Source organism: Lepisma saccharinum, chromosome 5, assembly GCF_977018435.1.
Source record: "Lepisma saccharinum chromosome 5, izLepSacc3.1, whole genome shotgun sequence".
In the NCBI taxonomy this organism is placed as follows: domain Eukaryota; kingdom Metazoa; phylum Arthropoda; class Insecta; order Zygentoma; family Lepismatidae; genus Lepisma; species Lepisma saccharinum.
Window position 1 is genome coordinate 98,418,319 of NC_139233.1, and position 15,644 is coordinate 98,433,962.

General features: G+C 37.5%; 1 protein-coding gene across 5 annotated transcripts in view; it reads right to left on the reverse strand.

Moving 5' to 3' along the window:
• The window catches only part of LOC145987946 (structural maintenance of chromosomes protein 6-like), a 310,654-nt gene that overhangs the window by 16,611 nt on the left and 278,399 nt on the right, over window positions 1–15,644 (reverse strand). For all 5 annotated transcript variants that reach the window (XM_083122784.1, XM_083122783.1, XM_083122782.1 and 2 more), the window contains 3 exons: window positions 12,151–12,316; window positions 8,060–8,173; window positions 6,502–6,699 (listed from right to left, as the gene is read on the reverse strand). In XM_083122784.1, coding sequence (XP_082978910.1) covers window positions 6,502–6,699; window positions 8,060–8,173; window positions 12,151–12,316 — 478 coding nt within the window. The remainder of the gene's footprint in view (window positions 1–6,501; window positions 6,700–8,059; window positions 8,174–12,150; window positions 12,317–15,644) is intronic.

Sequence of the window (15,644 nt, forward strand, 5' to 3'; positions counted from 1 at the left end):
GGGACCAAAAAATGTCAACTTCGTATTAAACGACTTCGAGTTATCCAAACTTTTCAAGATGGCGCCTGTTTTCAGGTGTAAATAAAGTAGAGTATAAATTAGCCCCACAAAGGATATTTTATACTTGGTGGTAGCTCAGAAAATAAGCTTTATATGTACTATATAATAATATTGTACGTTTTAAAGGAAGTGTAAAAAATGTTACACAAAATGAGAACACGGAGCTTAACGCGGACACAAAGATTACAAGGAGTCGGTTAACACCATTTATCCTGCCTAGTTATACAACCGGTTATGCACGGGATGCATGTTGTGGCAAAAAGTCTTATAAAAAACTGTATTTTCTTTTAATTGTGCAAAGTTGTTGCTCTTCCACGAAATTCTTAGTTCATAAGAAACCCGTTTGCACGGAGACCTACGGAAAAGAAAACAATCTCGTTTATTGCAAGAAGTGGGTCTTGACAGTAGTCACACGCGAGCAAGAGACGGGAGATAATCAAACAGAATGAATATTGGATTTTATGTACTAGAACATTGTCCGTTACAGGATTAACTGGTAAGAGAAGATTCTCTTGGGAGAGAACACAACCTTTCCCTGGCACAAAACAAAACAAAAAAATCGGGCCTGTAAATTTCATTCTGGTTCGGCTGTCTAAAACACATCGTAAAAAAAAGTCACGTATTCTTTGCTTCAGTTAACTTCATATTCGCCCCCCTCCCCTTTTTCAGGGAGCAGTCCAAACTCTTCCTCAACTTGCATTGTAATCAACTCTGAAAAAGTAAACACACAACTTGCGATGTTTGCACCCAATGTGTATCCTAGGACACATTAAACAGTGCCGCACTCGATAATCACTCTGGTTTGGATCCCACTTTAAACTGTATATTTAGTCCCGCTTAGTTCAGCAGTAAAAAATGAACTAAAAACAAGTTTTACGAAACTTGAAACTTGCGTATTATTCAGATTAATCGACAATTTATTGTAGGATTCAGGAGTATTCTGGAGGTCAAACACTCGTTCCGCCAAAACTTTTCCTCTCGTATTCCTACATTGGGCGCCTCCAGGACCACTCAGCAACCCAACATTGTTGAGTAGCAAGAACCCTGGAGGCGCTTGCTACCTGGTTGTTGAGAAGGAGCGACCGCGGCTTCACTCAACATAAAATTCTCTCGCTACCTGCGGTCAACTGTCGTCTGCAAGTCTGTTGTCTTCTGTTAGTTGCAACATGGCGCGGCGGAACTAAAAGATGCGTGGAGTAAAATGTACTTGTAAGTTCGATTATGTAGCCCAAGCGCACCTTTAGGTCGCGCATCCAATAGCCTTAAATAGTAATAACTTTTTCGCCACTATATTCTCGGAGAATGAGTGATCTGTCAACGGATAATTATGCACTGGCTTCAACTGAAGTATATTTAAAAATACCAACAAAATAACGCAGTTAAAAAAGTAATGAACCCAAATACTGTTCACAACATTAAGTTTTTTTTTTTGGCTAAATCGGATGAGCATGTGGTGGAGACCATTTTTTATCTCGCTACGTAAGTTTCGGGTTCGAGGTCCGGTATAGGCATGGATGTTATTTGATTGATTTGATTTATTTTACTGTGCATTTTTGCCACTTTTGGCTAATCGCGAAGATGAGGATGAGTGATGATATGGTGAAGGAACAGTCACAACGAACAGCATGCCCAGGCCGGGATTCGAACCCGGGACCCGACGTCGTATCATAGAATAGTTAACTATTCTTTGGTCGTATCGCGATGTTTAACCACTCCCGGATATTATTTGTGAACGTCCCTTCTTCATGTCCCTTCTTTTGCAAGAAAAATTGGCATCAAGTATCGAGGCCATTTCCTGGGTGAAATACATACTTTTCAAGGGAGCGTGATATCAAGAAATGCACCGTGTGATATTTGAAAATCCATTGGAAGGAGGATGGTATTACAATAACTTAAACGATGATCATGCAGAGTTAATCATAAAGACAACTAAAAAATGTGGCATATTAATGTATAAACGTCAATTCGTACGTTTTTATTTATATTGCTTTAATTCACATTCTTTTCGCAGCTACGAAAGCACAATCAGCAATTGATAATTTAAACTATATCAAACATTATTGCGTGAAAACAACGTGAGAACACCGTTATACAATCTTGCACACATTTTGCAACTTATTCTCACTCTTCAACATTTCTGTTCGTAAGCCAACATCCGCGGCTACAACGCCAGGGTCACGGGTTTGATATCCCAGCCTGGGTGTTCTTTGTGAGTGTCCTTTCATCAATTTCATCATATAATCAATCATCCTCATCTTCACGATTAGCCAAAAGTAGCAGAAAAGCGACGATAAAAAACAAAATTCAAATGAAACTATTGTTCTTAAATCGTATTTATTATTGTCCTATTAACAATGGTTGATTTATTGATTTGTTTTATTTTACTTCATTTTCGTGCCACTTTTGACAAATTTGCGAAAATGGGAATGAATGATGATATGATGAAATTGATGAAAGGACACTCACAAGCATTCATTCCCAGGCCGGGAACCACACCACCACGGGTGCCGACCTATTAACAATGGCATGAAACTATTGAGGAATAATGATCACATTTCAAAGCACATTCTCGAAACTAATCTTTCTTTCACTTATAGTGTAGCGTATGCGTATGTTATAAGTGTTTTAACAAAGGTTTACAACCAATAAGGTCACACACACACAAAAAGCGTTTCGGGTAAAATACCCGGTGTAGGCACATGGTGGTTCGGATTCCACTTTAAACTGTAGGCCCAGTCCAAATTAGCCTACTGTGCATAAAGTTAACTTAAATCACCAAACAAACAAACACACAAGAAGTAGAGCGTTGTGTCAAACTTGCACTCCTATACGAAAATAATCTTTAATTTAAACACATATATCCTTAAATAAAACTGGCCACAACCTTTCTACACTCAATGTCACTCCTCCATGGTTATTACGTATTATTTTGGAGAAATAAAATTGTAACCACAGAGAATTGTTGTAACCAAAGCTCTCAAATTAGGAATATAACATTTCCCCCCAATTGTATCTCTATAGACAGTAGACACAGATCTAGATCTACTCATGTTTTACTTCGAGATTAACCACATACTTTAATTTGAAATAGCATCCATATATATGTCATCACATCGATTCATAATCCATTAATAGTGACACCGTATTCAACAGCCCAACACGCCCTGCCATTTTCGCTGCAGACGCCACAAGGCAACGCAATGCGATTTTCAATTGTTTTCGGCTGGAACGTCGCTACTTCTCAACTTTGCATCCAGGACAGGCCATAAAACTGTGTGACGTAGCAGGTCAACATTTGCTACCATGTTGAGCGATCCTGGAGGCGCCCATTGAGCATTGCGGTTTTTTTTTTTAACAGCAGCACGCTAATGGTTCTGAAGAAAAGCGGGGATTATATGGCTTTGGGAGATTCAAAACAATGAAGCAATGAAGCTTATTCCTTCCCACTGGATGAGTCATTGCAGTTATCAGCAAGCGAGAGCTTTCCAGACGCTAGACTAAACACTGGCGCCAGCTGCAGGGTAAACACAATGAGACCGGCTGGAAGTTAGAGCAGCAGGTGGCAGAAGGGAAATCATCGGCATTTTAAAGATAAGGCAGTTGTCGAAGACCGAACTTCTATCAGCAGTGTGAAAAATCACATTACCATGCACACCAGTGGCGGATAATGAGCTGTTGTAGGAAAAGGAAGGGGGTCAGTTTTCTTTTACTTATCATGCGGTTTTTGTTCGTTTTAAAGAAGGTTTTCAGAACTGTTTCCTTTTTATTAGACGCCAAAGGAGCCGGTGTGCGCACACGAGCAAGAATATCGTGGCCGAAACACTTAGCAACGGACCCCCCCCCCCCCCCCAACGTTTGCTGATAGATAAAGGGGAGAAGTCACTCAGACAACAAAACACTGTTTTGGCAAATTTTATGACCGGCACAGTTTGGAAACGTATGAAGCGGGAAACTGGAGTTGCAACATACGTAAGATCGATGTCAACTTTTGCGGGAAACCTAGATGACAACGCATTAAGCGGGTTGACGATCTTTAGTTGGCCCATGCGGCTTTGATTATCTGTAACAGTTTCCCTTTTTTTATGAAGGTCTACAGGGCACAAAGAACACGCTTTTAATGAAAGTGGTTACCGGACGTTGTCTGCTACCAGGCCAAAAGTTGCTCGCTCACGGGAAATTGCTGTATCTCGAGCTCAGAGCTAGACAGATTGGTGAGACTTCCAGGCGCCACGCGTCTTGTATTTTGGAACATTCGTGCGATCTTATCTTGCATTTCTCATCTGGCACTGGTGAATATTTCCAAGGTGGCGCATTCAGCGGGGAAAGAGCTTGACCTCCCATGCACATTGACAAAGAATGTCAATGTCCAGCGGGCATTTCGGGCTGCTTCCCTCGAGTTGTCAGCAGCTCTTAGGACAAGGAAACATGTCAAGGTCAAGTTAAAATAACGTCCAAGCTCTCTCCACATTCGATCTTCTCTTGTCGACTTACGCAGGTGTCTACTTCGAATTAAGCGAAACCAGTTTTGCGGAAGAGTCTTGTAAACAACTTCGTATTAAAAATTATCCGTATTTCGATTTATCCGTACTGAAATACATTATAAATCCTATCTTATCGGCTGGGGAATGGGAAGAACTTCGGATTAAAGGGTACTTCGTATTAACCAATATCGTATTAACGAGGTTTTCCTGTATTGGTTTATTATACATAGTTATATATATACATATTTTACAGAGCGTTTCCATGAGTGTCTTGCATAGACCAAATTACCAAATCTCTAAATCAATATAATTTCGCACCTATGGCATAACCATTGGTACTTCCTTTACCGCAGAGTTAGCATAACTATCTCCGCGGGCCTATCCTCAGCTTAAATGATATTCCGTTCATTACAAATGCGTTTCCTTACGCCTTCACTCCTTCCTTTGGGCATCAATTATTCAATACTGAAATATCCACATATTCAAAACTTTTTCTAAAAGGGGACTTGGGACAGCAACAGAGGCGGGCATAACCAGATGCTACATTATTATATCCAGTTTAGCCACCATAAGTGGACTAAACTTGAGGAGACGTTCCTCTTTCGTCGATCTATGGGGAAACACTGTTCTTTGCTAAAGCCCACTTGCCTCTTTTATAGCCGTGGTAAACGTCCGTGGACGTGGACCCCGTAGCATTGGAAAATTCCACTGCCAACGGTCTTTTGTAAGACAGCTAGCTCCCCAAACTGGGGAGGTAAAAAACAGGGGAATCTAAGATCCAGCAAAGCACAATCCAATAAGCACATACACTTACATGCAATAACAACATAAAAGTACACTCATGGAAACATATTACTTAACCCTACACCTTGTAGCTGGCCAGCAATCAATTAACATATTACAATATACCAAAACCAGTAATGGTCAATCCGACCGTTACAATTAGGTTGCAATATATAGCAAGGTTGTGCAATATTTTATGCATGCAATACAGCATCGCAAGTAATTGTAACATGTGGTGTTTGTCCAGTACCGACCACCCACACATTTGTTGTCCAGTACCGAGCAAAATGAACGATGTACAAAATATGAAAAGGTAACAAAGTTGAGGCTAATTTTCTCTCTTTTCATAGAAAAAAGGCTGGAAATGAGAAGGAGAGTACTGCTGAGCACATTTTTGTGCCTCCTCTCTGTTTTGCCTGATAAAAATAGCAGATGACATTCAATCCAAACTCTAGCTCATTGGGCTAAACCACACTTGGAATAATCTCTCGTATCAGTGTCTCATTTCAATATTCACCTGATTTCAGGTTTTGTTGACCATATTTCTTCTACACAGAAAACCCTAGAGGCAAAGACAAACACGAGAAAGCAACAGACCCAGTGTAAAACTTGGGCACATGTCGAATGTGAAGATCAGGAGAAGTATTGTTTCGGAACTTTGTCTAACATCTTGTAATTTCAGGTTTTCTTGCATGGCCACACTAATTATCAATGTCTAAACATTTTACGTCTATCCTTTGCTTGAATAAATAATTATCACCAAAGTTGTTAATTATTTAGCCCATACAATCTGATAAAGAAGTGAGTGGTCGGTACTGGATGACAATTTTCTAACTTCTTGAAATTATAATTTTTTTATTTTAGTCCATAATGAGGTCTTGTCAACAACTTCGTGAGATATCATAACCTGTTCATAATTAAGGATAAACCCTGTCGTAGATGACTGTTTTGTTCACACTAGCTGAAATTATGCCAGTAAAACTTATGGAGGTCGGTACTGCATGACCGTTCTGTAAAGTATAAATACAAATAGGTTTCTTTACGTAGTTTCAAAACCCTCCCTCCAATTTATTCACTCGCTCCTTTACTCATTCAAATATTTCCCAACTCTCTATCTTAAACTTGAGAGCTTGCTTCTTCTTGAAATACACACACACACACACACACACACACTTACCATGAAAACATCAAATTCATCCAACATGTAAAATGGCAGGTCCATGGCTTCCCATAAAGCCATTATCAAAGAAATGGTTGAATATGAGCGCTCCCCTCCTGACAAAGATTTTGTATCTTGGGCCCTTCTGCCTGATCCACTCTGTGAGGATACTTTTATCACCAATGTCTCATTCTTGTGGTCCAGTAATATCTCACCCTGTAAAAAAGAGGGGGAATTGAAGAGTACAATATACATACTGCAATCAACCCGAGGAAAATAAATCAAATTGGGTCAATAAATGAGACAAAAAAGAGTAAGCTATATGTCTTAGGAAAAACTAATTGTTACATCTGAAATTTTTACAAAAATTGGCTCCTCTGAGGAGCACGACTGAAAACACAAGAATGAAGAATTGTAACGTTTAGTATTAATTACAAATTTGGAAATTTTGTATTTTGAAATCAATAATTTTGTAAAGCAGAAAATGTATCAATTTTACATTATTTGTTAACATGTTCTAATAATGTGTATTATTTACTGCGAACGATTTATGTCCTACATTTTCAGACAGCATGTCCCACATTTCTCTTACGATAATGTGGTAATCCTAAGTATGTACAAAGCTTCTTTCAAACTCAGAATATTATTATATAGTACACATAAAGCTTATTTGTGAGCTATCACAAAGTTTAAACATCCGTTACGAGAGGAATTCATTCTAAAATTTATTTCCAACTGAAAAGAGATATCTTAAAAATAATTATTGAGCCTTTCCTGGCAGTGAATGATGAAGAGGTTTTCTCGGGATATCAACCAGGTGATATCTGGATAGGCTTCCAAGCTTTGGAGAGCTAACATCACTCTCATCTTCAGGGATTGAAGTGCACCTCTCCCTCAAAAGCTCATAAAATTATCCGGAAATCACCTGGTTGATATCCCGAGAAAACCTCTTCATCATCTTAAAACGTTTGGATAACTCAAAGAAGTCGAAGTTGACATTTCTTGGGCTTTTGAGCTTTGAAGGAACAAGGGTTTCACGTATCTAAATACGGGATTAAAAGTATATTTAAAACTGTAACTCAAGTGCTTTTAGTGTTCAACTCAAGATCTCTTGCAAAGAGTCTGGGTTCAAGTCCAAACCAGGACATGAATGATCCACGACGACTGTGTCTATTTCACATAATCAACATTCATCCTTGCTGTTGTGAATATCCTAAGTGGTGAAAATGCAGCACTAAATAACCAAAAATTAATACCATAATGGTAAAATAGATGATGTAAGGAATTTACAGAAATGCTTACATTGGAGGTGAATTTTTTGAATATGAAGAGCAAATATAAAACTCAAATCTAAAGTAATCTCTGTACAGGCAATGTTCACTTTCACTTCTCCAATGTAATATTCCAAATAATCTTCACTGAAGATGTAAAGATGATCCAGAAATCTCAGTTGTAGGCCTAATATATAATTCCTGACCCGGGAAGATAAATAAATCCTCACATTTGATAGAATGCAACAGAGGAAATTTCTTGATTGTCAGAGACAACACTGATACTATATTACAATAATACTTACATCAAATGAGCGTTGATTCAGCAGACCTTGGAAAATCACTTGCACCCTGATAGATATCAATCTCTGCATTGTGAAGTATAGCTTCTTCCGACTTTCAATTACGTCTTGCAACTTCTATGGAAAGATCGAAAGTAGGGATGGGACAGATTAATAGTTACTCTATTGGTATGGGTTGATGTAGACATATCAGTGTATCTGTTTATCGGTAAAATTACTGATAATTTTATGGATCTGATATATGTATAAACATCTTACAATTTAGTCCAATATTTTGTCATTTTGTTCTAGTTTTTATAGATGTATACTACATTTTGTATTTTCTTTTAAGTAAATATCTAAATATTAAAGTTCTCTTGCTTTGCAAAAAGAGCCACGGTAGCTTAGTCGTTAGGTGTCTGACTACCATGTGAGAAATTCAAGTTCGATCCCTGGCAGGTGAGAACCAGGAATCTTTTCCACCTGTCCAAGCAGCTCAGGCACCCACCTATCATCACATAAAGTGGCTACCTGGAGAAAACTCTGGGGGGTAAAGGCAGCCAGGGGCATGGTGCTGATCACATCATCCCCACCTTCAGCCGTGATCAAGAAAGTGTGGGATCCTAACTCTACACCCCTACACCTTCATGGCATGGTGCAAGGCACAGAGGAGCACTTTTTTTTTTTTTGCTTGATTCATCTGGTAACAATATTTTTAAGGAGATCAATGAACCATTTGGGATTTTATATCAGATTAGCACAATATCTCTTCTTGGTATCGGACACTTTCAAATTGGTACTTTATCAGTATCGGCCAAAATTTTATATCGGGCCATCCCTAATCGAAAGTAAAGCAAAAATTCTATCATTGTAAATGCTACATTTTGAACAAACATTACGTTAGCTATCCTAAAAGCCAAAGAGAGAAAGAGAAGGCAAAACAATAGATGACAGTTGGAAAAACTGGAAACCAAACATTTCATAGCCTCTTCCGTAATATCAAACAAAATGTAGATTTTATTTATTAATATTTTACAGGGTATCCCAAGAATTATGGTAATATATTTCCATGATGTTCGCTGACCAAATGCATAAAAAATTCCTGACCTCACTTCACCTGACATCTACTCTGCCTGCTCTTGTAGGTTTCCACCAATAGTGCTTCCATTTAGGCTTTCACTTTGTGATATATGACAATAGGATTAAACTTTATTGTCAGGAAATAAATGGTTTCATTAGTGGGAACGGACAGGTCACTCGCTGGCTGTCTGAAACACCAAATGGAAATGTGTTGGGGATGAGGGCGTGACTCCTCAATGCCAGGTTAAGTTGAATTGAATTGTTGTTTTAAGTTCCCTTTCTGCACAGAATGGTTAAACGAGACTGGACCTACAGTTCATAAAGTGGGATCCGAACCACTATGTGCTTCCACCGGGTATCGAACCTGGGACCCTTGATTGAAAGGTGACGATGCTACCACTGCACCATCGGAGAGGTTCAATGCCAGGTAAAAACCATAAAGTGGACTTAAAGTGGACTTAAAGCACCAACTCAATCAATCAATCCTATATCCTGTACATTGTTTACAGCTGCGTCAACATTCCATGACGAATGTCAGATATATCTTGTGTGCTAAGATACATGCTTTAAGGTAAAAATACTGTTACTTGCTTTGTTGGTACTCTGTATGAAGCAATTGATCCTAAATGAGAAACCATCGCCAATATTGATGAAGTTATATGGTACGATCGAATGAACGAACACCTCCAGAATTCAAAAGTAGAAGGCCTTGTTTTTGCAAGAAGTTGGTTGCAAATACAGAAAAACATTAATGTGGAAGTATTTTACAACTTCATATGGGAAGGGATTAGTAGATGGAATCAGCAGACAAGCAAAATGACTTACTCGTAGGCATGTAATGAGCAAAAGTAAATCTGCACCAATTGTACAGACTACTTCAGATTTTTCAGAAGTAATTAGAAATCTCATGCCCAAAACTACAGTTATTTTGATAAAGGAAGAAGCATTTCATGAGAGAGAAGTTGGGACGATGCTCAGCCAATTGTAGGCACCAAATATATGCATACCATAAGAGCTGATCAAGGTAGATATTTATAAACCCCTAAGAACGCTCCACCTCACGAATTAGAAATTCACGTGAAAGCGAGAGCAGGCTACAGTACTGGTGACTGGGACATAGTAACATACGACGACGAACACTATCACGGTGCAGTTGCGAGAAAGGTTGCTGACGAATATGAGATATCCGTAATGCGAAGGCTGGTGATACCAACCACTTGGCTGGCCCCTGTGGCAAAGTGGTTAGCACATCGCGCTAAGGTTCCGGGTTCCAATCCCGTCTTGGGCATGGGTGTTTGTGAGTGTCCATTCATAAATTTCATGATATCATCACTGATCCCCATCTTCGCAATTAGCCAAGAGTGGCAGAAAAACGAAATAAAATAAACAAAGACAAATCAAATTAAATCAAACCAACTACTGGAAGTGGCCTTTGAAGACTAATAAGTTACTGTTCGCAACCAGGCAAAAAAGGCCTCCTCTCATAGTTAATTCCTGAAGACAGTTCAAGTTTCAAGATGTTATGCTTTGAAGTGTGATGCACGGGACACGAAAACTATTTGCACTGGTGTAATAATTGAATTTCCAGTACTTCATGCTGTGTATTGAAAGTATATTTTAGTTTCGAAATGTATTTCTACAAAAAAAAATCTTTCTCCACAAGAAAAAAATAATATTTTGCGTGATGCATGGGACAAGGCCGCGGAGTACTTTAAAAATGCCAGTTTTGCAGTGTATTAAAAGACTAATTTGTTTATTTCCATATTCAATATGCAGCCAAGTAACCCTTTATTTGGTAAATAAAAACAATTCAAATATGTTAATTGTATATATATCTATAAAAATTTATTCGTACCTGAGGTAAAGGTTTTGAGTTTTACACTTGTAAATTGACCTTCAACTTTACAGATGTTTATTTTTTAATATTTTCTACTTATTTACCTGTTTTTTTTTGTTTTCATGATGGTTTGGATTGTACTCTACCTAAATACCATGAATATAAAATTAATGTTGCAACTTCAGTATTTGATATTCTGGTTTCACTTTTCAGAGAATTGCCCATATTACAGGCTATTTATGGATATATACAATCAGTAAAAATATCAGTTATTGAGATACACACAGATTACGTTATTGTATTCTTGCTCTAAAAGACCTATTTTAGTATTAGGCAGCATAAAATTTTACACTAGCATTTAAAATTCTGTAGATAATGTGTGCGTGTGTGTGTGTGTGTGTACATGTGATGACTACAAAAGGCAGTTAATAATTATATTCTAGATGATTTTTGCCTCAATGATTAGTAATTTCTTGTACAATTTAATTTTACTATTCTATATACAGGATGTCTGGATTGAGATTAGCCTCATCTAGTTCGTTGCACTTTTTGACAGTCGGTGCAGTGCATGTGTATCCAGTGTCAGGTTGGTTCAAGGAAATGACGTTCAACCAACTAGACGAAAAGCGATGTTCAAGTTCAGAAGATTCAACAAATTCCTGTCTTCTGCTTTAAACGGTCATTTGATTAGTTAGTACTCACCACATGATCATACACCACACGTACACCGGCCCGGAAGGTAGTGCAAACGGAGCAGACACCAAATACACTACTTGACTCCAAATCAATGAACTTGACGACTCGGTGTTGCACCGTGTAACCAACTAGATGCTTCGGTGCAAAGAGAGTAAAAAAGTGCAGCGAACTAGATGGGGCTATTGACATGTTTTGCCGTAATCCATTACAAAAAGATGAACACACATTCTTCCTTGTATGACTAAAAGTATTGTGATTTTTTTCCCCCTAAATAAGCGACACGTAGAATAATTGTGTGGTGGCAGTGTTGAGGTCATGAAAGTACAAAATGGTCCCTGCTCACCAAGGGTTCCAGGTTTGAGTTGTTCTAGCCTGGGCATAGGCGTTCCTTCGCGTTCAATTTCATTCAGCTTCATCACCACACTTAGACTAAAGTGACAGAAAAGTGACGTGAAATAAGCAAGCACGTCAGAAATAACAAGACATATTTACGTTCCCTTACCTTCATGCCTCTTTCAAGAAGTGCAATTTCTTTCTTCATAGAATCAAGTTTATTTCTCCTGGTATTATATGCTCTAGCTACTTCCTCCATTGTACCTTCCCGAGCTTCCACTTGTCTCAAGTGCATAGTAATATGGTACATTTCTCCTCTTATTATTTCAGGGTTCCTACAAGATTAAAAAGGGAAGAAGATATACAGAACTTTGAGATTATTTCAGAGACATCGAATATCAACAATCCTATTGATAAATTAACATGCATATGATATTCCGTTACTGGTCAACAAGCACTATACAAAGTGAATTAAACATGTATCCTGTGGATAGTCAATCTGCACATGCATCATCACTATTTATTAAAGATATTGATATTTTCCCCCTCACCTCTTTATGTTTCAATTTTTTCTTTAACATATCATTCACTGATTATATAATCCACTGTTATATTCTTCATGTCACCAGGTTTACTGATGATAAACTAACTTTTTTCATATATGTATTTTTATTAAGGATGGGACAGATTAAGCAGTACTCTACCGATATAGGCTTATCTGTACATCGGTTTATCAATAAAATTACCGATAATTTTACTAATCCGATATATTGATGCAGTACAGTACAATTGATAACAGTAGATTCTATCTACTGTAAACAGTAGAAATTTACATCACGGGTGGCTTTCACATTTCGTATTACAAGATTGAATACATTTATATACGTTATTTGATTGCTACATCTTACATTAAATGCATTCACGTGGGACTATAGAACTTCTGTAATCTTTCTCATATTACTGTACTTGGTAGTTAAGCTATGCCAAACTCGCATACAGAAAGACAGATTTTCTGTCAAGGTTTACTTACTATCTGATGAATCTCTTTTTAGTCCTTTCAGGTATCTGCAGTTAAAAACATTGTGCAGGAGCTATGCCTTGGACATCATTGCATCAAACTTGATATCAGCATGTGGGTTTCTTCAAATTTACTTCACACCTGACAACAGGGGCGTGCCGTGAATTTCCATGATAATCAAGCGATGGGTCATTTTTCATTTCGGCAAATTACAACATTTTCAAATGCAATATAGGGGGGTGTAAGGGTAAATTTGGAGCCAAAATTAAAAAAAAATTGTCGTTGGTGAAAACCTTTAGGATGGTATTGAGGGGGGGGGGGAAGTTCTTGGGTGTGTGGGGGGTCATTCCATGCCAAACCATCCAATGGTGGTTGCATGACCATTTTAGAAAAAAATCATTTTTAGTACATAGGTTTGTACATGTTTCTAGATATCAAAACCAATGTTAAAAAAAAAATATTGTCTTTAGTTCTCCTGGGGCAGCCATTTTTTCAACATGGCGCATGGCTTTTTTTGCTCATGTAACAGTATACAGAAATCTTAATATCTCAAAAACCATTAAAGCTAGAGACCTGAAACAAAATTCATTTTGTAGCTAATGAAGTATACTTCCTATGAAATTCAGGTATGTTTTGCTTGAAATTGCATTGTAAGTACGAAAATTATGGTGGAAAATGGGGTAACAATAGTTAAAAAATTGCATTTTTAAGCCCGATTTTTTCAATGAAGAGGTTTAGTCAAAGGCTTGATTTTTTTTTCATGTGTAGACCTGCCTGCAGGGTGTCTGTAAATAAAATATCAGTGCTTAGAAATGCACCCCTTTTTTACAGCATGGGCTCAAACATGGCCGTTCATTGAATTTTGACAGTTTTCGGGGTTAAATATCTCAGATGGGTCCCCTTTAAAAATTCTGAAATTTGGCACAAATTCATGAACCTAACTCACAGTAAAAATCTCAACTTTTAGATTCAACTCGTTTTGGTCAATATGAGGTAACGTATGTCACCTAATTTCTGACGTTGCAAAGTAAGGTTAAACTACATTCCATACTTAGAATAATGAAGTATTTTCTTTTTCTTTTTTAAATTTGGGTTAAATAAAGGCTCAGAAAATATAGTAACTTAAGGTTTTAATACTTGACTTACCATAAATTGAAATTACAAGGTATGACAATTGAAAATCTGCGAAATTTCATTGCAAAAGGTTTGATTTATTAGGTACCCACGACCAGTTGGTATTGTCAGCTCCAGTTTCCTATTCATTCTCTTCAGTTCATCACATATTTTTTTTGACCAAGTGGTAGCAATCAAACTGATGATTCTGACCTTTTCAACATTAGTTTTTGCTCATTTACATTTTTCTTCTTATAATTTCAATTATATGATTGTACTGGCCATGAAAGGATTGTCACACTTGTTTTCTTTTTCTTCAGTTTTGATACTTTGTGAAAAGCAAATTTCCAGTTTCCTTTGCAGTCCTTGTAGGATGTGAATAGTTTTTCGAGCAAGATCACTGTATTGTTTTTCTGCAATTAGCCTCCTCAACTTTGAAACAGGAGATGCATAAAAACAGAACAGACTTCATGCATTTCCTTTAGTTTTCCTTGGCTTGGCACAAAGACATGATTTTCAATTCTGGCACTTAAGTGAGTCACTTTCTCCACATATGAAACTTTTACTCCAACATATCAGGCATATTGATTTAACTGGTATAAGGCTTTCTTGACACTTTTTTTTACCTTACCTTACTTAACCTTTTCTTTAGGTGGTACTTCTGAAGATCACAACATACTTTACCATATAAAAATCTATATTTAATGGTATTTGCATATTGTCTCTCAGCCATACACCTGTAGTCTTGACCTAAGAAGTGTTATCATTTTCACTGACTTTGTTAAGATTAGTTAAGTCTTTGGGAACCTTACCAAAAGGGTATTTATGACAGTCATCTACAGTTAAAAATATTACAGTACACTCCATTTACTGTCACAGATAATGAACATTCACAAATCACTACTCTTGGCACATTAGGCAAAGGAAGAATGACAGCAGAGATTGTCCATGCACAGATCAATTCCAGGCTTGCCTCACATCCTATCAAAACATGTCTCTGAATCTTCTGCTGTGCATGACTCACATCTATTTCAATGAATGTCTTTTCTTGGAAGAAAAAAAAGAAAGTGGAAAATAAAGAAAACAAAAGATAATATATTCTACCAGCTTTGACACTCCAAAATAAATAGCCTACTTTCAGTGGAGTGCCCAAGGAGGGGTTTGTAGGGGTCATAACCCAATACCTTTGGCCTAGTATTCCATAAACAATTACGTCAAAGGCAGGATAATGTGGCAAAAACAGGGCTGTATACTAAAAAAGTATATGTAACCCCCTCCCCTACCTTTCGAAATTCCTGTGCATCTCACTGCATATCTTAAGCTGCATGTACTGCTACATTGATAAAAATATGGGGAAGCTCAGTTTTGGAGCTGACAATACCAACTGGTCATGGGTACCTAATAAATCAAACCTTTTGCAATGAAATTTCGCAGATTGTACCTTGTAATTTCAATTTATGGTAAGTCAAATATTAAAACCTTATGTTACTATATTTTCTGAGCCTTTATTTAACACAAATTTAAAAAAAGAA